This window comes from Staurois parvus, unplaced genomic scaffold (genome assembly GCF_062004578.1).
Source record: "Staurois parvus isolate SC_StPar_1 unplaced genomic scaffold, SC_StPar_1.0 ptg000059l, whole genome shotgun sequence".
Taxonomy (NCBI): domain Eukaryota; kingdom Metazoa; phylum Chordata; class Amphibia; order Anura; family Ranidae; genus Staurois; species Staurois parvus.
This window is the reverse complement of record NW_028317855.1, coordinates 6,696,469-6,724,086: the sequence shown is the minus strand read 5'-3', so window position 1 is coordinate 6,724,086 and position 27,618 is coordinate 6,696,469. Positions and strand designations below refer to the sequence as shown.

The following is a 27,618-nucleotide window of genomic DNA, read 5'->3' as shown; positions in this document are numbered from 1 at the left end:
AATTAAGTCATTGGCCAGAAGTGGAAGTGTCCATAGCTGGTCAATGACATCACCGGATGACCCCGCCCCTTTGTTTATTTCCACAAACATGGAGAACTGGAGATTTAATTCAGTGCGGGGAGAGTGTTAGGATTGATCTACTCTTGGTGGGCATTTTTTTTTTTGTTATGTCGTGCAGGTCGATGGCTGTCATTCATAGTGATTAATGTGGACCTGCATCACTAGATGACATGGTTGAAGATGGATGTACATCTAGGTATATTTTAACATTTTTGTTTTAATAAAGGACTTGTCAAAAACTGTGTTTGTTTTTATTTTTACATTTTTTTGTGAAATACTCACTACCCCTTACTACATTTTTTACTGTTTTGTAAACATCCCTGCTTCTTAATTTAAATAAACCTTTCAGCTGTTTGACAGCTGAATGAGCAGTTCAGGGTTGATTCACTGTTTGTAACAATGCCAGTGAGTGTCAGCTCCTTGTCAACCTACACAAAATGCTCAAAAAAATGCATTTACATGCATTTCACGTGTTTTTGGTGCATTTCTGTTGAAGTCTATGGGGCAAAAATGGTGTTGCAACAGCACCAAAGTAATACCAGTACCTTTTTCCAAAAATGTGTCACAGCTGCGCTGCATTGATGTGAATGGGCACTATTGAAAATAATGTGATTTCCACTGTTGTGCAATGCTGTGTGACAGAAGTCGCATCTGAAACCACACAAATGTGAACCAGGCCTTAAATGATAAGTTCACCTTTTAACAAAAAATAAATGTATATTTTTTACAGGTAAAAGAATGTGCATTTACCATTTATTGTTTTGGGAGCCTGGAAAAAATTGCACCAGCGATCAGCAGATCGCAGGTGCCATGTAGAACTCCTGCAGACCTGTCAGTGTATTTGTGTACTCATACCTCGTACGGGCCAGCAGATACACACTGACAGAAAGAATCAATGAACTACCACAGCGCTCAACAGTGCTGTTGATAGTTCATTAAGAACTACAAGCCGACAGCAACAAAAGCTGTCGGAATTTGTAGTTTTCCCATCCACAGAATACTGTGAATTAGTGATGCGGCAAGATGGCAGAGCCTTGCACGGTCACGGTTTTTTTAAATTGTGACAGCTAGCTGGGGGGAGAGGATCCCCTGCTAGCTGTCAATATGGGTGTCAATATGATGTCAATATGGCCAGTCCTTGTGTAACATGTAACAGGTTACGAAAGGTAAACTTATCCTTAAAGTTCAGTGTGTAAGAAGTTAGATGAACACCATTTCTAGCAAAATCAATCAGTATTTTTCTATACTTGCAGAATATGTGCTTGTCCTAAAACAAGAAAACTAATGGAACAAATACATCTAAGGACTGTTAAGCTACAGTATATTGAATTTTTGTTCTTGGGTTAAGATTTAAGCTTCTTATAAATAAATACTCTATACTTTATGCATAGGAATACATGACTGCCTATGACTTCCACTAAGTCTTTTCATGAATTTAAATGGTCAGTCCAGCAAAAACTGATATTTTGGGTTTTGGTAGATGCTGGGATTAACACCAGACAAATTACAAAAAATGAGAGATTTACCTGCTTTTGAATTCCCAGAACTATACACCTGATGAAGCCAACATTGCGGTAGTATTTTCAATTTATCTTATTTAGGTGCAACAGGTGCAAAGGTGAACATGAACGCTCTGTACACTTGGTGTCAGGGCTCCCGGGTGTTACCAGAGGTGTGTGACTGACGCAGGGAAACGCAGACTTCAGATATGTTATAAACGATGTAATTTATTAACACTAACAATACAAACATAAACGCAGTGCAATACTAAAACATAACACAGTGCAAACAAACCAAACCAACCACCCACAGATAACAGTACATACAATGCAAGCGTCGTCAGGCAGGCCAGGTCAATATCAATCTGGCAGGTAGGTACAGGGGGAGCAAGCGGAGAATGGTCAGGGTCACAAGCCAGGTTCAGCAGGTAGCGGGCAGCGTGGTACAGAGGGTCAGGCAGAGGAGAATGGTCAGACAAGCCAGGGATCAGGAGCAGGAGAATGGTCAGACAAGCCAGGGATCAGAGCAGGGTCAGCAGAGAATCAGACAGGAACAGGAAACAGGGCCCAGGAGAAACACAACACCAAGGCAGAGTCTGCAGGTCTGAATGTCCCTTAAATACACCAGTATAATTAGTTCCAGGTGTTTGACTGGCTGCAAGGTTGAGTCTCTGATTGCTGGGAGCACCCGCTGGCCAGCCCTGGTACTGCAGCTCATAAGGCAGGTGAGTCCCACTATTGCTGGCCAGTCCATTCCTGACACTTGGGTACAGCGTTAGGGATTATGGCAGGTAGAGCCAAGGACTGTACTGCACACTCTACTCAATCAAAAAATCTCACTTTTGGTGGACTGGTCTCACAACATAGGTATTATGTCACTTCATAGAGACACCATTAAAAACGCATCGCTGTTAATATAGGTAACATGCTACTAGTAGCTATTTTGTACTTACAGTTCAATCTCCTTACAAAGAGTTGTTGGAAGGTTACAGTTCTTAAGATTTTGCCATTCTTCTGAAGTACAAATACTATGATAGGACAACTTCTCCAAAGTCACTCGGTAAATGCACTCTGAGTGACGTATTCTGTGGTACATCTAATAAAATCAAGAGGTAGATAGTTTAGCATAAATCATTTCAGAATACTCTACAAAAATTGGATCTAAGATTATGGCTCTTGGTCATTAAGCACAGTATATTGAGTAGTGTACAGACAATGCAAACATCACAACTCAAAATATATCCGACTCAAACAGGATTGTTTTAATGACACAACTTAAACTGGACTATTTTAAGCCAATGCAATATTTTAATTTTCAAAACCTCAAAAAAAAAAAAAAGTCTCTTGGTAAAACCGTCATGAAAAAGGAGAGGTACAAATTAGAATTTATGCAACATGTACAAATATTTTCTAATCTAAAGGGTAATCACAATTTTAATAAATCTTCTTGTCCTCTTTATTAAAAAGAAAATTGAAACTTAAAGCATATATGTAAATTTCCCGTATTTCATATATGTAAAAGTGACGTCACACCACATCCGGATCAGGAGAAGGGGAGGGGAGCGGATGAAGAGAAGAAGGGGAGGGGAGCGGATGAAGAGAAGAAGGGGAGGGGAGCGGATGAAGAGAAGAAGGGGAGGGGAGCGGATGAAGAGAAGAAGGGGAGGGGAGCGGATGAAGAGAAGAAGGGGAGGGGAGCGGATGAAGAGAAGAAGGGGAGGGGAGCGGATGAAGAGCAGAAGGGGAGGGGAGCGGATGAAGAGCAGAAGGGGAGGGGAGCGGATGAAGAGAAGAAGGGGAGGGGAGCGGATGAAGAGAAGAAGGGGAGGGGAGCGGATGAAGAGAAGAAGGGGAGGGGAGCGGATGAAGAGAAGAAGGGGAGGGGAGCGGATGAAGAGAAGAAGGGGAGGGGAGCGGATGAAGAGAAGAAGGGGAGGGGAGCGGATGAAGAGAAGAAGGGGAGGGGAGCGGATGAAGAGAAGAAGGGGAGGGGAGCGGATGAAGAGAAGAAGGGGAGGGGAGCGGATGAAGAGCAGAAGGGGAGGGGAGCGGATGAAGAGAAGAAGGGGGCGAGGCTGACACTATGGGCTGTGTGGATGCAATTGGGCAGCAGTGCTGCTACCCGATTGCTTCCACCTGACAGGTGAGCCCTGCTGCTTGCCCGCAGCAGGGCTAAGGGCAAAAAAAAACTACCTGCCCAGCGCCCAGAACTACATGTACCGGGCGTCAGACAATAGGTATTGGAAATCCCTGATATTACTTTCACCATTTCACAGTATAAATTAGCCCATTATAGTATAGATTATCAGCTGTTTTTTGTACTATAAAGAGCTATTTTTTGTCCGTCATGACAGGTAATAAAAAAAGCATGTTGATGCTACTACATGACTTATACTGGCCATACATGTATCGATTTTTGGACGAGAATATTCTCTGCACATTTGATGAATGGACAGATGTCGTTAGAAAATTTCACTTGCTTTTAGCAATCAATTTTAAAAAGAATAATTTCTGCACCAAAACCACATACACTGTCCGCAAATTAATTTGATTGAGAACCGTTTTCTATTCTGCTCCTTCAAATTTTCCCATCACTGCAGTTGAAAACGACCGATGAATTTACCCCACTAACGGTTAGAAAATCACATTTTCATGTTAATTTTTTTTGTCTTTAAATGAAAATTGTGTTCTCTAAATCTGACATGTACCAGATTCAACCTCTATCAGAATATACATCTCTTCAGTCTGGTATACTCAGAGTGTTTAAGATATTTTGTTCCCCAACCATATAGCTGGTTATTTATATTTACCACTGCATATACGGTAGATATTCAAGAATAAATTGTCTTTTTTAAACTGTACATATTAATTTAATTATACACCAAACTTTTTTTCAAGTTTTTATCAAATTATTAGAAAAATAATCAGCCAAGTTATCGATTATGAAAATAATCATTAGTTGCAGCCCTAGTCCTATCCCTCAAAGCCAAATTAAAGAGGAAAAGAAACCTTCAGGCTAGGTGTTTCAAACCCCAGCTGCAGGCAGAATGCACAAATCTACAAGTGGTGTTCCTACAGGCAGTGGCTTTGCAGGAATAGAAAAGCAAATTAATATCAGTACATGGAAAGGCGTCTACCTTGCTGAAGCAACTGCCTTATGCTGAAAGGAATGCAGACTAATACCAGCACAGGGGGTGGAAAGATCTGGTTTTAAAGTGATTGTAAACTTTTTTTAATTAAAAACATCTTACAAACATACTTAACCACACTGTGCAATGCTTTTGAACAGAGCAGACCCAATCCTTCTCTTTTTGGGTCCCCTGCTAATGCTCCTGGCTCCTCCCCTCTGCCAAGTGCCTCCATGCTTGCTATGGGGGAAGTCCGTGTAGACTCACTCTAGAGTCGGCTCTGTGTGTCCATTGACAAACAGAGCACAGCTTGGCCCTGCTCTCCGCACTGGCTGTAATTAACAGCAGAAGGAGCCAACAGCTCCTGCTGCTTTCTCTGAGCCATTAAGGGGGGGGGGGGGGAAGGATTGAAAGAGCCAATGCTCTCGTGCACAGCACAGAATTGGAATCAGACTCAGGTAAGATATTATTGAAAAGTCAACATTGGGAGTTCACTACTATGTGTGCCAGAAAGACTCAGTCTGTACCTGCAAAACCAAAGACAGATCGAGAACATTTTAAAGAAAAACAAAATGTAAACATTTCTGAGAATAGCGAATACTGCAAACAACAAAATACAACAGTAAATAAGTACTTACATTTGCACAGTGTAAGGCTAAAGCACAGAAAACAGCAAACATTTTGAAGTTATTCTCATCGGTTTTAGAGAAGGCACTTCCGCTCAGTTTGTTCACCATTTGAACAACACCAATAACACTGCCTCTGCTTACAATAGGCATGCATAAAATATTCCTTGTAGTATAACCTGTATATAGATCCACTTCTCTGCAGGGACACAAAAATGCAAAGTTACACTGCTATTCCTTCTTATAAATATGTACAAAGAAATATACCACACATACAATTGTACATAATTATCAAATATGTACATCAGTTATCAAACTAAAAGAAATACTCTTAGTGAATGCATGTAAACAAATGCGGAGTACTTAACTGCTTAACTAGTGCAATAGATTTCATCATATTAATTTAATCATAACAACTGGATTACCTTTTACATAATTACAAGTACTGTAAACAATGAGATATTAATTGCATAAATGGATAATATATTTGGTAAGCTTTATTTAGACATAACTGTCTGCGGAGAAATGATAGTTAAGAAAAATGCTAGCAAAAAAGTTGTTGGCTGCCATTTCTGCACTCTTTTTGAAAATGCTATATACTATAAAATTTATATTTAAAAAAAATGAAAATCAGCATTCCAGTTAGGCACATGGCTTGAGAAGAAGTGGTCAGTACTCACAGCCTGTATTTCTGTTCACTAAGGAATCATTTAAATTATGAACTGCTCAGTTTTTTTTTTTTTCGCTTGCTTTAGTGTTAGACTGAATCAAATATGTGTAATGATTTATCTTTAAAAAATTCTACCAGTTAAATCAACCACCAAGTGAAAACCAAAAAGCCTGCTTGCCCATACAACCTGCAGCAGGATAAACTCAGAACTGCTCACTTTAAATCTCTGAACTTAAGAGAAAAACACCTGGCCCACAGTGTTTCCCCACTGAATTTTCCTTTTTTTATGCTGTAGTGTCAAAGTCTTAAAATGGTTCTAAAGTTTAACTGTTTTTTTTTTTTTACCTGAATGCATTTCCTTCATTAAAATAAAAAATGCCTCATTGTTTCCCCAACATTCCTAAACACGTACCTGGCTCCTGCCATTGCTCCAGTGATGTCCTGTCTGCAGCACCGCTCCTCAGCTTCCTGGTCTCACAGAAGACACAAGTAGCAATGGGAGCCATCAGTTCTAATGAAACTCCTGTTAGGAGGAATTGATGCATGACTTACCAGCACTTTGTGCGTCTATGGATGCACATAGCCTGGCTTGGGAGTGTGACCCCATAGCACTCGGCTTACTATTGGGGCACCTGCATGAAGAATAAGCAGATAGTGCCGGCAGAGGGAATTAAAAGAAGAGGTAAGGGACCGCCCTGTGCAATATCATTTTAATTAAAAAAAAACAGCCTGTTGAATCACTTTAAGGTTCATCAAATGGTATTAAGGGCCCTCTTCTGAGTTCAGAATTTCAGTTTTGAAAGGAAGTCAAGGGTAAGTGGAGAGTAAAGATGCATGCAGCAGAGAATTGGTTTTTCAGAATGTTCTCCCTAGGGTGAACAAGGAGAAGAGCAGAAAGAGAGTAAAGATTTAGGGGCTAAAAGAAACCCAGAAAAGCATTTTTTAAAAGCTTAAGTGCTGGGCAGCAGGACAGGTGAATGCAGGAACAATTGACATAGGGGAAATTGCTCATCTCAGATCTGTGCAAATTTAACAAAACAAAAATTTTTATATTTTATTTTATATTTATTATCGAGATACAATAGTGTGGTTGTAAAAGCTCAATGTTTTTTTATCTTCATGCATTCTATATCTATTATATAACTATAGCTTTGAATATGTTCTGGTAAATACCTGAAAAAAAACTAAAATTGTGCCTGTGTCCAAATATATGGACCTAACTGTATCTTTCAGCACTTATGGTGCCTTTCCAGATGTGCAAGCTGCCCATTCCATGTGCACTAATGTGCCCTCATACCATCAGAGATGCAGGCATTTGCACGGAGCATAACAAGTGATACCAAGCCGGGATGTCCCTCTCATCTTTATTACAGGACACATAGTTGCCAAAATGATTGTTAGACCATTTTGGCCCAGATATGGCTTATTCTTTGCATGATAGGGCTTTAACTTGCATTTGTGGATGGCACAGCAATCTATGTTAACAGACAGTGATTTTTGGAAGTATTCCTGAGCCCATGCAGTGATGTCCATCACAAAATCATGTCAGTTTTAAAAAGGTGCCGTCTGAGGGACGGAAGATCACGGGCATCCAATATTGCGTTTCGACCTTGTCCCTTGTGCACAAAGATTTCTATAGCTTCTCTGAATCTCTTATTATGCACTGTAGATAACTATATATTTAAAGTCTTTGCAATTTTACTTTGAGGAACATTACTCTGAAATAGTACGACACTTTTTAGACGCAGCTTTTCATTGCTGAATTTGTGCAGCAGTTTTCAAACTCATTTTTTTGGGAAAAAATACACAATTTTAATGCACAAAAAAATACAACTACTCAACTGTTTGGTAAAATATAAAAAATTAAGTTATGCAGAGTATATAGTTACCTAACATGTCACGCTTTAAAATTGTGCATGCTTGTGGAATGATGACAAACTATGGTACATTAAGTCATCCATAGGCAACATTTTCAAAGCCTTTACAGGTTACCAGTTTACAGTTACACAGGAGGTCTGGAGCTAAAATGATTGCTCTCACTATAATGTTTAAGGCGATACCTCACATATGTGACTTGAACAGTGTTTACATATGCATACACAACCTACATACGTATTCGTCTCTGCGCATGAGCACGGGGCCGGATATTATTATTTATTTTATTTAAGAAAAAAACGTATCTTTACGCTCTCTCTTTAATAATTGTTTGGATCACTTTTATGGCTATTCCAAGGGATGAACTGATCGCTGATAATGGAGCACTGACAGGTCCTCTTTATGGCAAGATCTGGGGTCTATTAGACCCAAGATCTCTCCTCTGTCCTTCAAAACATCAAACACAGATCAGTTTGATGCTTTCACAAGCCAGCAATAGATTGTTTACATCCTGGCAAAACCAGAAGTGACAAAATACTCATAACTTCCGGTTTCTTAGACCATACAGATGAAGGGGACGCTCCGGTCCCTGGTTGTCTCTAAGGTCAGCCAGTGAAATCGCCGGCTTCAGTCCAGGGCTCCCTGGTGGGGGAGCTGCTGGCATCATCTCAGTATAACCACTTCAAACGGGGGATGTACAGTTACTTAGAGGCTGAAGTAGTTAAAATGGTACATTTTCTTAGTTTAAACATTTTATATGTTTTCTATTTTCCATGGTGAATAAAAAAGAGGTTTAACCTCCACCATACAGAAAGGCTTCTTTACAGTAAGAGCTGTGAAAATGTGGAATAGGCTCCCTCAAGAACTAGTTCTGACCAGCTCAGTAGATTATTCTGAAAAAGGGCTATGTGCATTACTAAATGCACAAAATATAACTGGAGATTAATATTTATAAGTAACACCAGAAATGGTTTGTTGAGGGAATGTTTGATTGTCTCCTGGGAGATCAGGAAGATTTTTTTTTTTCCCCGCTTGAGCAAATTGAATCATGACTCAGTGATTTTATTCCTTTCTTTGGATCAACTGTGGGTATAGGGTTCTGTAAAACCCCAGGTTCCAAAAAGTTGGGACACTGTGTAAAATCTACATAGAAATATAATGCAATGATTTGCAAATCTCATAAACTTCTATTTTCTACACCAAGTTCACTATATGGACCACCTATGTATTTGTACATGTACATTTGTGGTGATCATATTCCCCCATTGCAATCAATTCTATTTGAGAATAAATTCAGTTCAGCTAATAATTCCTCACAGCTGAGCTCCTCCATGCCTCTTTTTTAGTTTTTTGCTCTTCTGTTCACTTTCTCCAGTTCTCCAATACTCTAATATCCTTTTTGTTAACTGATGCCCAGAACTGAACATTCCAGATGAGAGCTTAATGATTTGTATAGGGGCAAATGAGGTCTCACCCTCTGAAGTCTATATCTTTTTTACTACAATAAAGTATTTTGCTAGCTTTAGAGACTGCAGTATGGCATTGCATGATATTATTAAATCTATGATCAACTTGAACACTTAGGTCCTATTCTACCACTGACATAACCAATTGTTCTCCAAGATTGTATGATGCAAGTATGTTTTTTAGCCCACAAGTGCATAAGTTTACATTTATCAAGATCAAAATCTCATTTGACACATTTGCCAAATTAAATAGTGCATTGAGGTCAATTTTCAAGTTGGAAATATCCTGTAAGGATGTTATTCCACTACACAGCTTGGTGTCATCTACAAACACTGAAAATGGTACTTAAAATTTAAAAAATTATATAATTTCTGAATAGGTTAAAAAGTAATGATCCCAACACTGAACCTTGGGGTACACCACTAATTACCTTAGAACATTCAGAATATGAATCATTTGCCACTACTCTCTGAATACAGTCTTTTAGCCACTTTTCTATCCATTAACAAATTGAATTTTCTAAGGCTATAGACTTTACCTTACACCTTAGCTATGTGTGGATGTGTGGGGAACCATATCAAACACTTTTGAAAAATCCAGTTTTTGATTACTTCCTCAAAAAAAAGAAATCAGATTTAACAGCTTTGGTCTGTTAATAGTGTCTATTGCTTAAAATATTGTTTTCTAGCTAAAACGTTTCTACGTGGTCTTTTGTTCAACTCTCAAGTAAGTTCCTGACTACAGAAGTCAAACTAACCTGTCTGTAGTTACTTGGTAAAGACTTTGATCCCTTTTTAAATATAGGGACTGCATTGGGTTTGTGCCAATTCAATGGTACCACACTATCATTAACCACTTGCACAGAGGATTTACCTCCCTTCCTGACCAAGCCACTTTTCGCGATGCGGCGCTGCATTACTTTAACTGACAATTGCACTGTCATGGAACTCTGCACCCAATGAAGTTTATGTCCTTTTTTTCCCAGAAATGAAGCTTTCTTTGGGTGGTGTTTGATCGCTATAAACAAAAAAAGACTAACAGTTTAGCTATTAAACATGTCCAGTAAAATGTAAAAAAAAATCTAAATTTCTTCGTAAATTTAGGCCAAATTGTATTCTGCTACATGTCTTTGCTAAAAAAAAAAACTTCAATTTGTGTAAATTAATTTGTTTACGTGAAAAGTTATAGCATCTACAAATGGTGGTATATATACTGGAATTTTTCTTTTTTTTATACTAGTAATGGCGGCGATCAGCGACTTATACTGGGACTGCGGCAGGCATTCTGGCACTGGGGGGAACAGACTGTCACCGACATCCCCAGTGACACTAATACAGTGATCAGTGCTAATAAAAAGCACTAACACTGTACTAATGACACTGGGCAGGAAGGAGTTAACATCTGGGGCTATCGAAGAGTTAACTGTGTGCTGTTTTACTAACTGTGCTGTGTGTGTCTTTTACTGTGTCAGCACATTGCTTTGTATTGCTCTGCTATGCAGAGCAATACAAAGCAATGTGCAGGAGCTGCCAGGGGAGAGATCTGTATTGTTTACATACATGTCTCTCCCTCGTCAGTGATACTCTGTGATTGCTGGGCCCCGATGGTCGACAGCTGAGGCCGCCGATGGCAGCATGGGTAGGGAACGCGCGCCCCCTACCCGGGAATGCTAAATCACGTATACTTCTGCTGTAGAGCGGCGGGAAAGTGGTTAAAGAGTCTCTAAAAATTTAAAATAATGGCTTTGAAGTCACACTCATTTTTTTGAGAACACGTGGGTGTAAGCAATCTGGCTCAGGTGCTTTATTCACCTTTATTTTGTCTAAATGTTTCTGGACCAGATTAATTTTCAGCCACAGTGGTTCGTTTGTGGCTATGTCAATGCTATCCCCATTATGGACTTAAGTTCCCCCATTTTTCTTTGCCGAGGCAGGTATTAAATACATTTGCCTTCTCTTGGTCCCCAGTCACTATCTCAAAATTATGTTGTAAAGGGCCTAGGTCTGAGGAAGGGGGTTACCCCCGAAATGTGCCAGTTTTCCAACCGCTTGGTTTATGATTAGGTTACGTTACCTATGGTTGGTAATTTGAAGCGCTTGCTTTTACATGTGTTTGTGAGTATGCAATTGTTTTAAGATTCAATAAATGCTGATGGTGTTAATATGTTAGGCGTTTGCGCCCTTCTGTGTGTGTTTTCACAGTCTATGTGCTCAGACCTGACCTTTTTACTAATATATTTGATGAATTTTTAGGGGTTTGTTCCACTCTTTTGCAACCTGTTAATCGTTTTGAATTTTCATTCCCTTGATTTCCTATTTACATATTCACTTATATTCTTTGTAACTTTTAAAAGATGATCGTGTTCCTTCATTTTTAGATATTTGATTTGCCCTTTTCATATTATTTCTAGTTTCTCTAACTTTGGATGTGGGCCACATAGGTTTTAATTTTAGCCTTTTAAACCTGTTGCCCATTGAAATGTATTTTGCAGTGTGCTTGTATACAGCCAACGTGAAACATTCCAATTTCTACTCCATGTTTTTGCAATGACAGTATCCCCCCTTCCCCATGTAAGTTTGGAGAGCAGCCTACAGCTTTAGAAAAGTGCTCTCCTAAAACTTATGTTTACAGTATGTACCTTTTGTTTACAGCTAGCATTAAATGAAATCGTGTTATGGTCAGAGAAGGAGAAAGGGATACTGGAGCAGCAGTGAAATCGACTGGATTTCTATCCTATCATAAGCCGTTTATGACCTTGTTTTTACTATGAGGTCCATCTAGGAAGGTATGGGCATTTGTACTCCATGGTGGTTGCATGCACACATTGGGGAATGATAGGGCTTCACCAGGAATGGGTTGATTGAAGATTTTGTACATCTGGGTATGAGTCATTTCTGCACTTGGAAAATTTAGTCTGCACACTGCACATTAGCACAGATTTATTATTATATTTATACAGGATGTATATAGCGCCAAAAGTTTACGAAGTGCTTCATAACATAAAAGCAGACTGTACAATTACAATAAAAATTATTACAGGAGGGATCAGAGGGCCTTGCTCGTTAGAGCTTATAATCTATATATATTCTGCATTAGCTTATGCTTCTGGGTTTTAAAAAGTGCTGCACCAATTATTTTTATTTTGTTTTATAAAATTGTTTTGTAATGCGTTATGACACGGAGTGTAATGAGTGACACATTGTGTTCAAAACTAGCTGTTTCTAATAGACCCCAGATCTCTCCATAAAGAGGAGCTGTCACGGCCCATGCTATCACAAAGGGTGTTGTTCATCCCTTGTGATAACAAAGTTGCTTTAAAATAAATTTAAAAGTATAGTGTTAAATATATGGGGTTTTTTTTTTTTGGGGGGGGGTTCTAAGTAATTTTCAAGCAAAGAAAAAAAATGCTGATTTTTACATGTTCAAGAGAAACATCAAAATTGAACAGGTTTTAAAGTCATTAATATTACATCACAGGGTATGGGATCCAACTCTTCGATAATTGAAATAGTCAAAAGCAACGCAGGGTGGACAAAAAAGAAACACAAACAGGTCCATGAAAACAAATGGCACAAGGGGACTCAAGCACTCAGAGAGCAACTTGAAGCATCAAGATGGGCATCAAAAGAGGCTTGAATCTTCACCTGTTAAACATGTAAACAAAAGATCAGGTGGTAGCCCGGCAAATCTGGAAAACAGATAACAGATGCCTCATACTAAAAAGACCATGAAGCACTTACAGGTCTGACAGAGAATGCCCTACTGGGAAAAAGAATCTTTATCCTTCAGACTGTAGGCTCAGATAATGACTTGTCTAATCCACTGGTTAACAGTGTAAGGTGAGGCATAATGTCCCCTATGGGGACAATCAGGAAAGACAAAGTGAATAAAATTGTCTAAAAGAAGCTGTAGCTAAGAGGTGAAGCTGTCCTTAAAATGTTACAGAGCAGGACATAAAGGGTGAAGCACATTGTCTTGGTAAAGATGGAAAGTGAAAATCACCTTGAGAACCCCTGGCAGAAGCTATTCATATGCATCCCGATATTAAGGGACTGGATGTTGGTGGCTCTCAGCATAAGTTATCCCTGTTTACTGATGATATATATTGTCGTCAGTTACAAATCCAGGGGTCACTCTGCCAAACCTACTTGGATTCCTTTGAGCCTTCATGTCAACCCTGCCAAATCTAAGGCCATGTCGGTTACCCATTCACTGTCGTTGGCGACTTTTATGAGGGACTTTACCGGGCTAACTTCCCCTCTGTTTTTAAGGATTTGACACTCCTGCACTCACTTTCTGCTTTCATGGTTCGATAGAATTAAAACGATTTGTATGACTTATCTTCCTAAATTATTGTACGTGTTTCAAGTTTTACCAGTCCCTGTCACTTCACATATATTGCGCATTCATCAGTGGAGACTTTTGTCTTTTGTCTGAGGCTCCACCCGACCTAGAATTAACAAACAGATTTTATTTGCCTGTAAGACTGAGGGAGGGTTGTCCTTCCCTAATCTTGAGGCTTACTATTTAGCGGCTAATATTGCTCCCTTAGTCCATCTTCACGAAGCTCGCAATATCCCCTTGTGGGCTACTGTAGATCTGATGGACTCCCACCCGATACCACTCTCTTCTTTACCATGGCTTCCCCCTATTCATCGCCCTTCACCTCTTAGTCCGACGTTGACGCACACGCTTCAACTTTGGGATTCTTTTAAATATTCCGCTGGTCTCATTTCTGCCCATTTTCCTTTGCTGCGCTTGCTCCATAACCCATTACTTCCCCCGGGCCTTGAAAATACCGGACAGTTAGCATGGTGGCTAGCCCATGGCTTCTACAATGTACATTCTTTGCTTTCTCCCACTCGGATACTCACCTTTGAGACTCTGTGTTGTTCTTATGATATTCCGTTGTGGGAGCACTATGGCTACCTTTAACTTTGTCACTTTATCAATACATTAATACATGCGCATTCGGAACCCTATAGGCTGACCCCCTTTGAAAGTCTTTGCATACATAGACCCCATGCCCTGGGTTTCAACTCTTTTGTCTACTCCGCTATTATTTCTTATAGAATGCCCCCAGTTCGTTCTTATCATTAACAATAGCAGTCGGAAATCAGGGGAAGTCTGGATCAGCAAGACTGGCAGATCATGACCCAGGCATTGTCTAAATGTTCAAGGAATGTTATTACTTTAGAAAATGCCTATAAGGTCCTCTATAGATGGTATTACACACACCTGCCCGTCTGGCCCGTTTTATCCCTGCATACTCCCCGACTTGCTTTCGGGGCTGTCAACAAGTAGGCACCATGGCCCATATTTGGTGGACTTGCCCTAAGGTTTATAGACTGTGGATCAGGGTTTACGCCATTCTTCGCACTATGTTTCATACAGACATTAAGCACAACCCATACGAGGTGCTATTATTTAAACCATTAGTGGTCCTACATCGTCCTGTGTGGCAGCTGGCATTGCATCTATTCATGGCCACCAAACTAACGATCGCGAAGGCCTGGAAGACCCCCCTCCTTAGCTTCGAAGCAGTCACAAATTGGATGAATTTTATAATGGTTAATGATAAACTGACTGCTATGCTGTTAGATACTCACACGAAGTTTCTACAGATGTGATGTTCCTGGCTTGATATAGCCAATATAAGTTTTTTTCCGTCGTGACCCCCTGGAGCCCTTTATTTGTCTTTTGTCTTTTCTTTCTTCTTTCCTCTGTTTCTCTTCTCTGTTTGTTTTCATGATATTTGCGCTGATTTTTTTGCCTTCTGTATGCAGATTTTGTGATAACCTTTGATCTTAGTTTACTAATTTCTTTGTCTCTAAATTGTCTGCCATTTTTGCAAATCATTATGTTTTATTTTATCTTTTCATATACTGCGCTTGTGTGCTCAGTTTATTTCCTTGTCTATATTTCAGTGCACTTATTGTACTATTTATCAGAAAACTTGTATGTTTTATCTCTGTTGGTCAGTGCTCTTGTTTATGACCGTTTCTCTGATGCTGTTTATTCTATAATAAATTCCATTGTAAAAGTAAATCACCTTGAGAAGAAAAGACGCATTTGAAGGGTGGTTTCTGAAGAACTGATAAAACTAAACTATTTTGAGGTCCCATGGAGTCACTTCAGAGCGCAGTGGGTAAAACGTGAGCAACATCCTGCACAAAGACTTTCACTAATGAGTGAGATGTAAGAACTCTCTAGAAAAGATTGGCAACAGACAAAATGTGACCTTTAATAGTACTGAAGTCCAAATGCTAATCCAAAGTAGATTGGATGAAAGACAAGAATCACTCCATGAACTACTTACTGGGGTGAAATTATTTTTCACCAGTAAAAGCAGACTTGCCAGAAGTTTGTTTCCTAGATTTTAGGTGCAAAGGTGCGAGTTTGAGAGACCACTGTGCCTTGAAACTTGGGCTTCAACAGCTAAGCCAATAAAGCCAGCAACCAAGACATAGGATGGTGGAATAGCTCCTGTAACAGAAGATCTTGCTGACCTGGTAGAGCCCATGGAAAGTCTGCCAGATCTTTGATGAGGTCCCAGAGTTCCTTGCCCTCCTGGGCCAGTTCAGTGCATTAAGGATCATCAGACTGCCTTCTCCTGCAAAGCTGGTGATTGAGGAGCTTTAGCGGGGGGAAGCATAGTTCAAGTTTCACTGATTCCTTGGAGTCACCACAGCATCCACTGCAAAGACCCAAGGCACCATGAACCTGGCCACAAACCCATCCAGCTTGTGAAAAATTCACAACAGGAGATATATGACTGGTGTCCACCACCTGCAGAAAAGTTCTTACCTCTGGGTAAGCCACTATGATGGTCAATGTAATCCACCACAGGTGTTGATTGGGTAGCCTTGCTGACCAGCATTGGAGAACAAAATTGCCTCAAGTTCCAGAATGTTGGCCGAGAGCTGAGCTTCTGCTGGCATCCAAGTCCATTGAACTAAAAGTGTATCCAGGACTATGCTCCAGCCTGACAAGTTAGTCCATCATGAGCACCTTTTTGGGAGAAAAGACATCTGCAATTCCAGCTCTGGACTGGAAACCACCTTGATAAGGCAAATCTAGTTCTACCAGTCAGGCAAATGGAATGATCCAGAGACTGGAGTCTACCTGTCCCATGCATCAAAAATGTTGAGTTGCAATGGTCTGATATGAAGGACACCTTCAAGCCCAAGATCACATTGATGTCCACAGAGGCCAACTTGAACCTGAAGGAATTTGTTGAGACTTTTCAATTCCAGATTGAAGTTAAAATCTCCCCTGGGTACTGTGAACAGGGTGGAATAAAACCCTTAAAAAATCTCCATATCTGGGACTGCGGTCAATGACTCCCTGTGAAAGGAGCTGCTGGGAGCAAGGTGAAGATCCTTCCTCCTCTGTGGGGAAGATGGCAAGTTTGATGGCATAAAGTGGGGTGGAGGTAAAGATCAAACAATCTTGCAGTCCCACAACACCATGTTGTTGACCCAGGCACCCAAAATGTGTTGTGCCCAGGTGACTGAGAAGCATGTCCCGACCTCAGGACAGGAAATTAAAAAGGAGCAATGGTATAACTTTTTGTCCCAGGTAGGTATTATTAACTCTCAGTTATGGGCTATAATGAAGGAGAAACTATAAAGTGACGTTTTACATTACCTGTTAAAGCGTGGATCTGCATAGGCATCAGGAATATTAAGAACTTCACCTGTTCTTGCAACTTGACCAGCTATACCTTTCTCAATAGAGAATCTGCATGAAACAAGAAAATAATATTAACCTGATTAGGTATAGTCTCTCCACAGATAAAAGTATGTGAACACTTTTGAACTTCAATATTTTTGTAAAATTCAAACTAAATAATTCCAATCTTTCAAACGAGTCCTAAAACTAGATGAGAACACAAAGGATTCAAAAGCATAATGCTGGTTCACAGCACAACAGTAAGCAAGCTGTCGTGAGTGAAAGCCATTCATGACAGGTATAACTATTGCTTTACAGTCAAAGTGCAGAATTTATACAGATTGTCTGAACTTTTGCAAAGCAAGGAGCGAGGCGCTGAAATTACATTCTGCAGAGCTCAGCAAAAGCTGACTGGAGGAAAGGGACACACCCCACTTCATGCAGCACACAGGAACAGAGCTGAAGCCTTAGAACCACTTTAAAATCCTGGATGTTCACATACTTTTGCCTCACACGTGTAACTTTGGATCATGTGCATCATAAAAAAAATGCACAAGTACAGTAGAATGCATTTAGTTCTTTTGTGTTATGTTCTGTTCTTGTTTCAAGATTTGAATGAAAAATCAAATCACCTTTCAGGATATGTTTAACAAATATTAAAAATTAGAAGAATAAAAAAATTAAAGCATCACTGAAAATGGCCAATAAATGTCAACACAAATACCAAGTGAAACACCTGGGACCCTAAAGAAAATTACTATACTTCTAAATAGAGGCCTGACTGGTCTGACCTGCACAGAAGATTATTGTAATGTATGGTCTCATGTGCTTTGGAGTTGAAAAGGTTGTACATTTTGATCTCACCTTATTTCTTTGGTCTTTTTGAAAACTGGTTTTCCTTCATCTTCTTCACCTATATCAAAAAGGTCAGAATATAATTCTTTGTTTTTGTGGTCAACCTGAAAAAGTGCACAGCGATCTGCATTCACTAGGTTCTTTGCATATATCTGGAACAAGAGAGAAGAAAAATCAGCATGGTTTTAAACTTATCTATAGGTTTTGTTTTCCCTAACCAAAAGAGCTCAATAACGAATCTGGCAAGTTCAGAGGTCTGTGCTCCATTTCCTTCAAATGAAGCCTAGAACAAACCCGAATTCTGAGCAAAGACTTGGAGAGGATGCACAGGAGTTGGTAACAAAATGTCACATTTTGCATTATTCTATGGCAAATAAAGTAGAATAGACAGATCTGGAATATATCAGCTTTTTTAATATGTATTTGCACCCTTTGGAAATTATAATGAAATTATAATGGATCCAAACTGATTGTTGGCTATGTTGCTCAAGTTCTGTCAGTTTAGATGAGGTTTGTTGATAGGGACAACAATTTCCAATTCTTTCCTTTAAAGTCACAATTAAATTGTGGTCTGAGCTTTGGGTCATTTTAGGACACTCAGTTCTTCGTTTTATCAACTTCAATGTTGCTTTATCTGTGGGTTAGGTTCACCGTCTGCCCCATTCTTAGGTTACTTGCAAGTGAAACATACTGTATTTTGTTTTTAAAAACACTCTGTATTTGGCTCCATCCATAATACCCTCAATCCTGCTTGGTTTCCCAGAAAATAATCAACTCAGCTTGATGATACCACCACTATGAAACACCATAGAAATGGCTTTCTCAAGGTAACTAGCAGCACTGGCTAACAGCACTTAAGTGTTTTGCGCTACGATCACAAAGTTCAGTCTGTGTCTCATTAAACTATGAAACATTTTTCTGCTGTTCTTCATGTTACATTTCCAGCTTTGTAGAATCTCCAACTTCTTTAAGCGCAATTAAGCTTTCCCTGCTGACTTAAATAAAAGAGCTCTAGTCCTGACTCAGCAGGGGGCATAGTGCACTTCTGCAGAGTGACCGCTGCTTCCATGCAGACAGCATGCTGACAGGGGACAGGCTTTTTCTATTCAGACTTCTTAAGAAAATGAACCATGAGCTTCTTGGATTTTTTTTTTCCTAGGCAAAACGTTGGCCAGAATTTTATAAAATAATACAACCCTAAATGGTGTGGCAACGACAACCAAAGAAAGCCTGGTTTGTCCTCCCAAAATTATATATAAAAGGTATAATTGACATGAAATTTTCACATGTCGATAGCAACCCATGCAATCCATACATACACAGAACCCAAAACAAATAAGTTCAGAAATTAGGTTATATGTAATAAAATGGAATGACACAGTGGAAAATTACTGAACAATGAAGAAAGGTAGGTGCAAAACGGCATGGAAATCCAAGACACCAGCTGAAATCTATCAATAAGTATTAAACAATCCTGCCCCTTGTGAGTGCAAATTAATATCAGCTGGTTCAGTCTCAACTGATGGCCTATAAAATGGTGTCCCATTACTAAGGTGTCCCACAAGAAACATTTCATGATGAATGAAAGCAAAGAGCTCTCTCAAGACCTTCACAACCTTATTGCTGCTAAACATACTGATGGCATTGGTTACAAAAGGACTTCTCAGCTTTTGAATGTTCCAGTGAGCACTGTTGGGACCATAATCTGAAAGTGGAAAGAAAATCATTTCACAATAAATTGGCCACGACCAGGTGCTTCACGCAAGATTTCTTACAGAAGAGTGGAAAGTATTATCAGAAGAAATGTCCAAGAGCCAAGGACCACTTGTGGAGAGCTTCAGAAAGACATGGAATTAGCAGGTATTTTTTCAATAAAAGTAATGCAATCAACCGCCATGGCCTGTATGCAAGCTCACCATGCAAGACTCCATTGCTGAAGAAAAAGCATGTTGAAGCTCATTTAAAGTTTGGTGCACATCACTTAGACAAGCCTGTGAAATACTGGGGGAATATAGTCTGGTCAGATGAGAGCAAAATTGAACTCTCTGGATGCCATAATACATACCATGTTTGGAGGTCAAATGGCACTGCACATCACCACAAAAACACCATACCAACAGTAAAGTTTGGAAGTGGGAACATCATGGTGTGGGGCTGTTTTTCAGTATACAGTACAGGCAAACTTCATTGCATTGAAGGAAGGATGAATAAAAAAATGTACCAAGACATTCTTAATAAAAATCTGCTGCCATCTGCAAGGATGATGAAGATGAAACAAGGGTGGACATTTCAGCAAGACAATGATCCCAAACACAAAGCCAAGGAAACTCTCAATTGGTTTCAAAGAAAGAAAATAAAGCTGCTAGAATGGCCCAGCCAATCACCCAACTTGAATCCAACAGAAAATCTATGTAAAGAACTAAATATCAGAGTTCACAGAAGAGGCCCACGGAACCTTCAAGATTTGAAGACGGTTTGTGTGGAAGAATGGGCCAGAATCACACCTGTGTAATGCATGCGAATAGTTTCTCCATACAGGAGGCGTCTTGAAGCTGTCATTACCAACACAGGATTTTGTCCGAAGTATTAAATACATTTCAGTTCATGTGTGTAATACTTTTTCCCTGTGTCATTCCATTTTATTACACATTACCAATTTCTGAACTTATTTGTTTTGGTTTCATTGTATGTGTGAATTGCATGGGCTGTTACCGACGTGATGACATAAATAATTAAAGCAGTAGTAAACTCAAAAACATTCATTAAATTGCATCTCCCAAATTCTTAGATGTGGTGGCTGCATTTTTTTCCCTTTTTTCCTCGCTGTTGATCCTGTCAGTAAGTATGTTATTTTTCAACTTACTTTAACAGACCAGGCTGTCCAGATAAGGTAGTAGTTAGAAGGTTGAGACAACCCATTTAGCAGCCATTTATGTAAAAGGTAACAAAACTGTTGTTGTAATTGCTTATAAAATGTTAAGCAGGCCATAGATGATACAATTTTCTTAGCCTATAAGGGCACATGGGCTCAAGCAGGTAATGCAGGCCATACATGGGTCGAAAATCGGCCGATTTTTCGGCCGAAAATAAAATTGGCCGATTTTCCGAATCGTTAGTGGGCTATTTGTTTGGCCGTTTTTCGGTATTTTGGCAGATTTTTTTTTATCGGTAAAGTTGGAAAAAAATCGGCGCATGAGCAGTGACCTGCAAGAGGAAGACAAAAAGAAGAAGAGGATGATGATGAAGAAGAAGAAGAAGAAGAGGATGAAGAAGAAGAGGATGAAGAAGAAGAAGATGAAGAAGGAGAAGATGAAGAAGGAGAAGAAGAAGAAAGAAGAGGGAGGGAAGAGGGAAGGAGGAGGGAAGAGGGAAGGAGGAGGGAAGAGGGAAGGAGGAGGGAAGAGGGAAGGAGGAGGGGAGAGGGAAGGAGGAGGGGAGAGGGAGGAGGGGGGAGGGAGGAGTTCGGAGGGGGGAGGGAGGAGGGAGGGAGGAGGGGGGAGGGGGGAGGAGGGAGGAGGGAGGGGGGAGGAGGGAGGAGGGAGGGGGGAGGAGGGAGGAGGGAGGGGGGAGGGGGGAGGGGGGAGGAGGGAGGAGGAGGAGGAGGAAAAATAAGAGGAATTCCAGTACGGCAAAAAGTGTCCCTGCAGAGAGCTCCGCTATTTCTTTGACAGTTCCTTGACATTTACAGCGGTTGCAACATTGTATCTATTTGTTTCCGAATAAAAACATCTGTATCCTAAATGGATACAAATAGATACATTGTTGCAACCGCTATAAATGTCAAAGAACTGTCAAAGAAATAGAGCTCTCTGCAGGGACACTTTTTGCCGGCTGTAGACGGGATGAAAATCGGCTGATTTTTTTAACCATTGCTGGTAACGTCGGCCACTTGAACGACCGATTTTTCGTTTTTTAAAAGAAAAATCGGCCATTTTTCTCCCCGTCTATGGCCTGCATAACGGACTACAGGAGAACAATTAACCAATAATGTGATTTGTGAAATCAGATGGTTATACTGTACCACTGCAAACTTAAAAAACGTACATTTTGCAGATGAATACTTTCACAATTACAATTTTTTTTTTACTTTTAAGTAATTGGAAAACTTTCGGCATTTTTTTTGGATGTGTGACATAACACTGAAATAAAATCCACATTTAGTTTCAGGCTGTAATCAAAAATGTGGAAACGTTCAGAGGAAGTGTCTTAAGTACAGTGCACGTTTGTAAAAACGAAAAAAATTATATATATATATATATATATATATATATATATATATACATATATATATATACATACACACACACACATACATACACACACACAGTATAATGTATTGCAAGAGTGCCTGCACTCCAAATTTGCAGTCTTCTCCAGTCTTTATTCATCTTGTTACAAACGTAAATACAAAGCTCTACAGTGTCGAGCACCCCCACTATTTGTCATGTGCTGAGTAATTCACAATAACCTGCTTTTAAAATATGACTTTCAGTGGAAGCTATGCCATACCCAGCTCCTGTCTCCCCTTAATTTTCATCAAAACTCACCGACAAAGATTTATAGTATACAAGGATACCAATAACCTAATCAGCCCAAACAAAATGGGAACAAAGCATTAACTAAATATATACACCAGCCTTGTATTTATTCATCCAGTTCATGTAGTGAACCACAGTATTGCATGTGTCCTCCAACTAGTGCCAGTTGATAAATTCTCCATGCAGTTACTCGATTTCATGCTAGAATAAACTATAAACAATTCCATGAGAGCATATGCAGGTGAATTATACAAGAAAAAGAGATCATAGTCTCTGTTGAGACTCCTGGATATAAAGTCCTCAGCTCATTTATCCACCAAACTTCCCTTTATTTTTATTGTAAGAATTCAGTCTCCACTTCTCTGACACGGGTACATCGTCTAGTACAATGAATCTGAAGCCCGGTGAACACAGGCCAAAAAGTTAGCCAGTTCAAGTACGGCATATACACTATATTGCCAAAAGTATTAGGACACTCCTCCAAATCAATGGATTCAGGTGTTCCAATCGCCTCCATTACCACAGGTGTAAAAAATCAAGCACCTAGGTATGCAGACTGCTTTTACAACATTTGTGAAAGAATGGGTCGCTCTCAGGAGCTCAGTGAATTCAAGCGTGGTAGGTTGCCACCTGTGCAATAAGTCCATCCGTGAAATTTCCTTGCGATTAAAAATTCCACGGTCAACTGTTAGTGGTAATATAACAAAGTGGAAGCAATTAAAAACAACAGCAACTCAGCCACGAAGTGGTAGGCCACGTAAAACGACAGAATGGGGTCAGCGCATGCTGAAGCGCACAAAAGTCACCAACTGTCTGCAGAGTCCATGGCTAAAGACCTTCAAACTTCCTGTGGCCTTCAGATTAGCGCAACAGTGTGTAGAGCCCTTCATGTAATGGGTTTCTATGACCAAGCAGCAGCATTTAAGCATTACATCACCAATAGCAATGCAAAGCGTCAGATGCAGAGGTGTAAAGCATGCTGCCACTGGACTCTAGAGCAAAGGAGAGGTGTTCTCTGGAGTAATGAATCACGCTGCTCTGTCTTGCAATCCGATAGATGTGTCTGGGCTTGGCAGTTTCCAGGAGAAAATAGTACCTACCTGACTGCACTGTGCCAAGTGTAAAGTTTGTTTGAGGGGGGATTATGGTGTGTGGTTGTTTTTCAGGGGTTGGGCTTGGCCTCTTAGTTCCAGTGAAGGGAACTCTTAAGGCGTCAGCATACGAAGACCTTTTTGACAATTTCATGCTCCCAACTTTGTGGGAACAGTTTGGAGATGGCCCTTCCCTGTTCCAACATGGCTGCGCACCAGTGCACAAAACACATGGATGAGCGAGTTTGGGGTAGAGGAACTTGACTGGCCTGCACAGGGTCCTGACCTCAACTCGACAGAATACCTTTGGGATGAATTAGAGTGGAGACTGCGAGCCAGTCCCTGACTTCACAAATGCGCTTCTGGATGAATGGTCAAACATTCCCATAGACACACCACTAAACCTTGTGGACAGCCTTCCCAGAAGAGTTAAAGCTGTTACAGGGTGGGCCAACTCAATATTAAACCCTACGAACTAAGACTGGGATGCCATTAAAGTTCATGTACATGTAAAAGCAAGTGTCCAATACTTTTGCCAATATAATGTAGTTTCAGAAAAAATTACCAAGACTGTTACAGGAGATGATTGAGAAATTCAAGTAAGAAGATATCCCAATATATTACTGGACAGAGTTAAAGCAATATTTGCCAAGGAACAGGGGACACAAACTAGATGAGCAAAGCATAAAAGAATAGCATCTGCCATGCAGTATCACCCAACATGTAGAAAGGTGTTCCCTCTAATTAACTAATTTGGACATGCTACAGACACCTGAAAAAATGTCATCATAGTACACAGGAAGTCTGTAGCATGTCCAGTCCTTTAGCCCTGCTGCCAGGAGCCCTCCTTCCACTACACAGCAATTCTCACCTCGGATTACTCAAAGCCAGTGTTGTTGTGTACATAGAGCAGTTCTGGCAGCTGGTGCCATCAAAAAGCTGTGTGTTTATCAACAATACTGTTAACCACTTGCCCTCCAGAGGATTTACCCTCCTTCCTGACCAGGCCATTTATTGCATTACGGCGCTGCGTTATTTTAACTGACAATAGCGTGGTAATGCAACGCCGCACCCAGATGAAATTTACGTCCTTTTTTCCCACAAATTGAGCTTTCTTTTGATGGTATTTGATCGCCTGTGTGGTTTTTATTTTTTGCGCTATAAGCAAAAGACGACCGACAATTTTGAGAAAAAAAACTATATTTTGGACTTTGCTATTAAACATGTCCAGTAAAAAAATTAAAAAAAAACAAATTTACTCATAAATTTAGGCCAAAATGTATTCTGCTACATGTTTTTGCTAAAAAAAACCCCAATACGTGTAAATTAATTGGTTTATGTGAAAGTTATGGCGTTTACAAATGGCGGTATATATACACTGGGTTTTTTTTTTCCTATTAGTAATGGCGGCAATCAGCAACTTTTAGCGGGACTGCAGTGGGCATTCTGTTGGGGGGGAACTAACTTGGTGTCACTGACATCTCCAATGACACCAATACAGTGATCAGTGCTAAAAAAACCGCACTGCCACTGTAATAATGACACTGGGCAGAAAGGGGTTAATGTGAGGGGCAATCAAAGGGTTAACTGGGAGTGTTACTAGGGGGCGGGGGAGGGTGCGTCACTGTAAGCACACTGCTCGGGCTGTGTAGAAGTGGAAAACCCAGTCACTCCTGCGCTTGGGGATGGACTCAATGTCATTACGACCACATATGAAAATGCTTGGGATATGCACGCCTTGCTGCCCTCAAGAACCAGGGGGAGTCCAAAGTACTGAATAAAGAAAAACAAACAGAGGGCGCACCGGCCTAGTGCATTACCTTAAAAGTGTTAAATAAATGTAAATAATAAGTATTATAATCACAAATGATCAATAAAAAAAAGGCACATCATATAGAAACAGCTCTGCCCAATTCACACTGCGTTTCTATCTGTAGTGAGAACTCTGGACATCCAAAAGACGCATTTCAAGAACAAGCCTCTTCCTCAGAGCTCTGCATTTGCTCTCGTGAAGTCTTCTCTTGATTGTAGACTGACAATTATACGCCCACCTCCTGGAGAGTGTCCTTCACTTGTCTGGGTGTTGTGAATGGGTTTTTCTTTACCATAGAGAGGATCCTGCGATCAACCACCACTGTTGTCTTTGGTGGATGTCCATATCTTTTTATGTTGCTGAGCTCACCAGTGCATTCTTCTTTCCTCGGAATGTACCAAACTGTTGACTTGGCCACTCCTCATGTTGCTGCTATCTCTCTGATGGATTTGTTTAGTTTTTGAAGCCTTACAATGGCCTGTTTCACTTGCATGCTGAGCTCCTTTGAACGCATGATGTAGGTTCACAGCAATAGATTCCAAATGCAAATACCAACTCCAGACCTTTTACCTGCTTAACTGATGAAGAAATAACGAAGGAGTAGCCCAAACCTAGCCATGAAACAGCTTTTGATTCAACTGTCCAATTACTTTTGGTCCCTTGAAAAAGGGGGGATGACTAAGAGCTGTAATTCCTAAACCCCTCCTCCAATTTGGATGTACATACCCTCATATTAATCCTGAGAGTGTGCACTTTCAATCAATATCCATTCTATAACTATAGCATGAATAGGTTTTGGTAAATGCCTAACAAAACCTAAAATTGTGCCTGTGTCCAAATATACTGTATATAGACCTAACTGTATATACGTGATTTTTCGCACCCGTGCATATTGTGCTCATTCATCTGCAGATCGAGGGGATGAATTTTGATCTGCAGATATAGGCTCCATACACATTGGACATAAAAAAAACACCAGTTCCCTTGGCAAAAAAACCCCCACTCATATAAAGCTTTTTGTACAATGTTTATGCACGTTTAGCATTTTTTTCTCCAGACAACTCCAACCAAAACGCAAACCAGAAGGGTTTTTTTGGCCTATAAACACTGAGCTTAACTGGTTGCCGACCATGCACTGTAGTTTTACTGCTACAGTGTGAGCCGGCTGCGCAACTGCTTATTTCTGGGTAGGAGGCACGCCTGCTCGCCCATCCACCTGTCTACGTTCCCCCTGGCTCCCTTAGATGCCAATCTACGGGTCCTGGCCTGTGATTCATGGCAGGGACCCGCCGATCACTGCAGCGGAAGACAGGTGAGAGAGATCTGTGTTGGTAAACAACACAGATCTCTCTGCTGACAGCATGGATGGAGCGGTTTTTGTCCCCTAGTAAAAACAGCACAAAGTTCACATAATAAATATCCAATAACAAAAAATAAAATTTCTCCGTAATTTTGGCCTAAATTTATGAGGAAATTTTGTTTTTTTTATTGGATATGCTTTATAGCAAAAAATAAAAAATATTGTTCCCCCCACACACAATTAACCCTTTGATTGCCACAAATGTTAACCCTTTCCTAACCAGCATCATTAGTATAGTGACAATGCATATTATTAGCACTGATCACTGTATTAGTATCACTGCCGATGTCAGAGTCAGTCAGTGCCACAAAGTGTCAGTGTCAGACTATCCACCACATTATCACAGTCCGGTTATAAGTCACCAATTGCCACCATTACTAGTAAAAAAACAAAAATAAATCTGCAGTAGGTTTACGGTCATTTGTAGACGCTAGAACTTTCACGCAGTCCAGTTAATATACACTTTTTAATTTTTTTTTACCAAAGACGCGGCAGAATACATTTTGGCCTAAATTTATGAAGAAATTTTATTTTTTTACAGGATATGTTTTATAGCAAAGTAAAAAACATTTTTTCCCCCAAATTTTCAGTGTTTTTTCGATTAAAGCACACAAAATGAAAAACCCAGTAGTGTTCAAATACTACCAAAAGAAAGCCGAAAGAAATTTTTTGAATGACTGCGCAATTGTCAGCTAAAGTAGCACAGTGGTGTACAGCAAAAAACGGCCTGGTCATGAAGAGGTTAAAATCTTAAGAAAAGTCAAGTGGTTAAAATATGCCTTTACACATCCTAATGTGCATGGACACAGCTGCTTTTACAGGCAAAACATAAAACTCCTGTAGAAGCATTTTTTAAGCCAGTGTGCATGGAGCCAATGTCAGTCAAAGCAACCTGAAAGTAAATTATTATTAGTTTTTTTTTTTTTTAATAAAATTTTCCTCCTTATTGACCCTTAGTTTAC

The 27,618-nt window shown here is 40.0% G+C and overlaps 1 protein-coding gene across 4 annotated transcripts in view; it reads right to left on the bottom strand.

Annotated features, from left to right (window-relative positions):
- PDE10A (phosphodiesterase 10A) overlaps positions 1-27,618 on the bottom strand; it is a 619,526-nt gene that overhangs the window by 116,880 nt on the left and 475,028 nt on the right. For all 4 annotated transcript variants that reach the window (XM_089668592.1, XM_089668593.1, XM_089668595.1 and 1 more), the window contains 4 exons: positions 17,864-18,006; positions 16,976-17,068; positions 5,326-5,512; positions 2,513-2,655 (listed from right to left, as the gene is read on the bottom strand). In XM_089668592.1, coding sequence (XP_089524718.1) covers positions 2,513-2,655; positions 5,326-5,512; positions 16,976-17,068; positions 17,864-18,006 — 566 coding nt within the window. The remainder of the gene's footprint in view (positions 1-2,512; positions 2,656-5,325; positions 5,513-16,975; positions 17,069-17,863; positions 18,007-27,618) is intronic.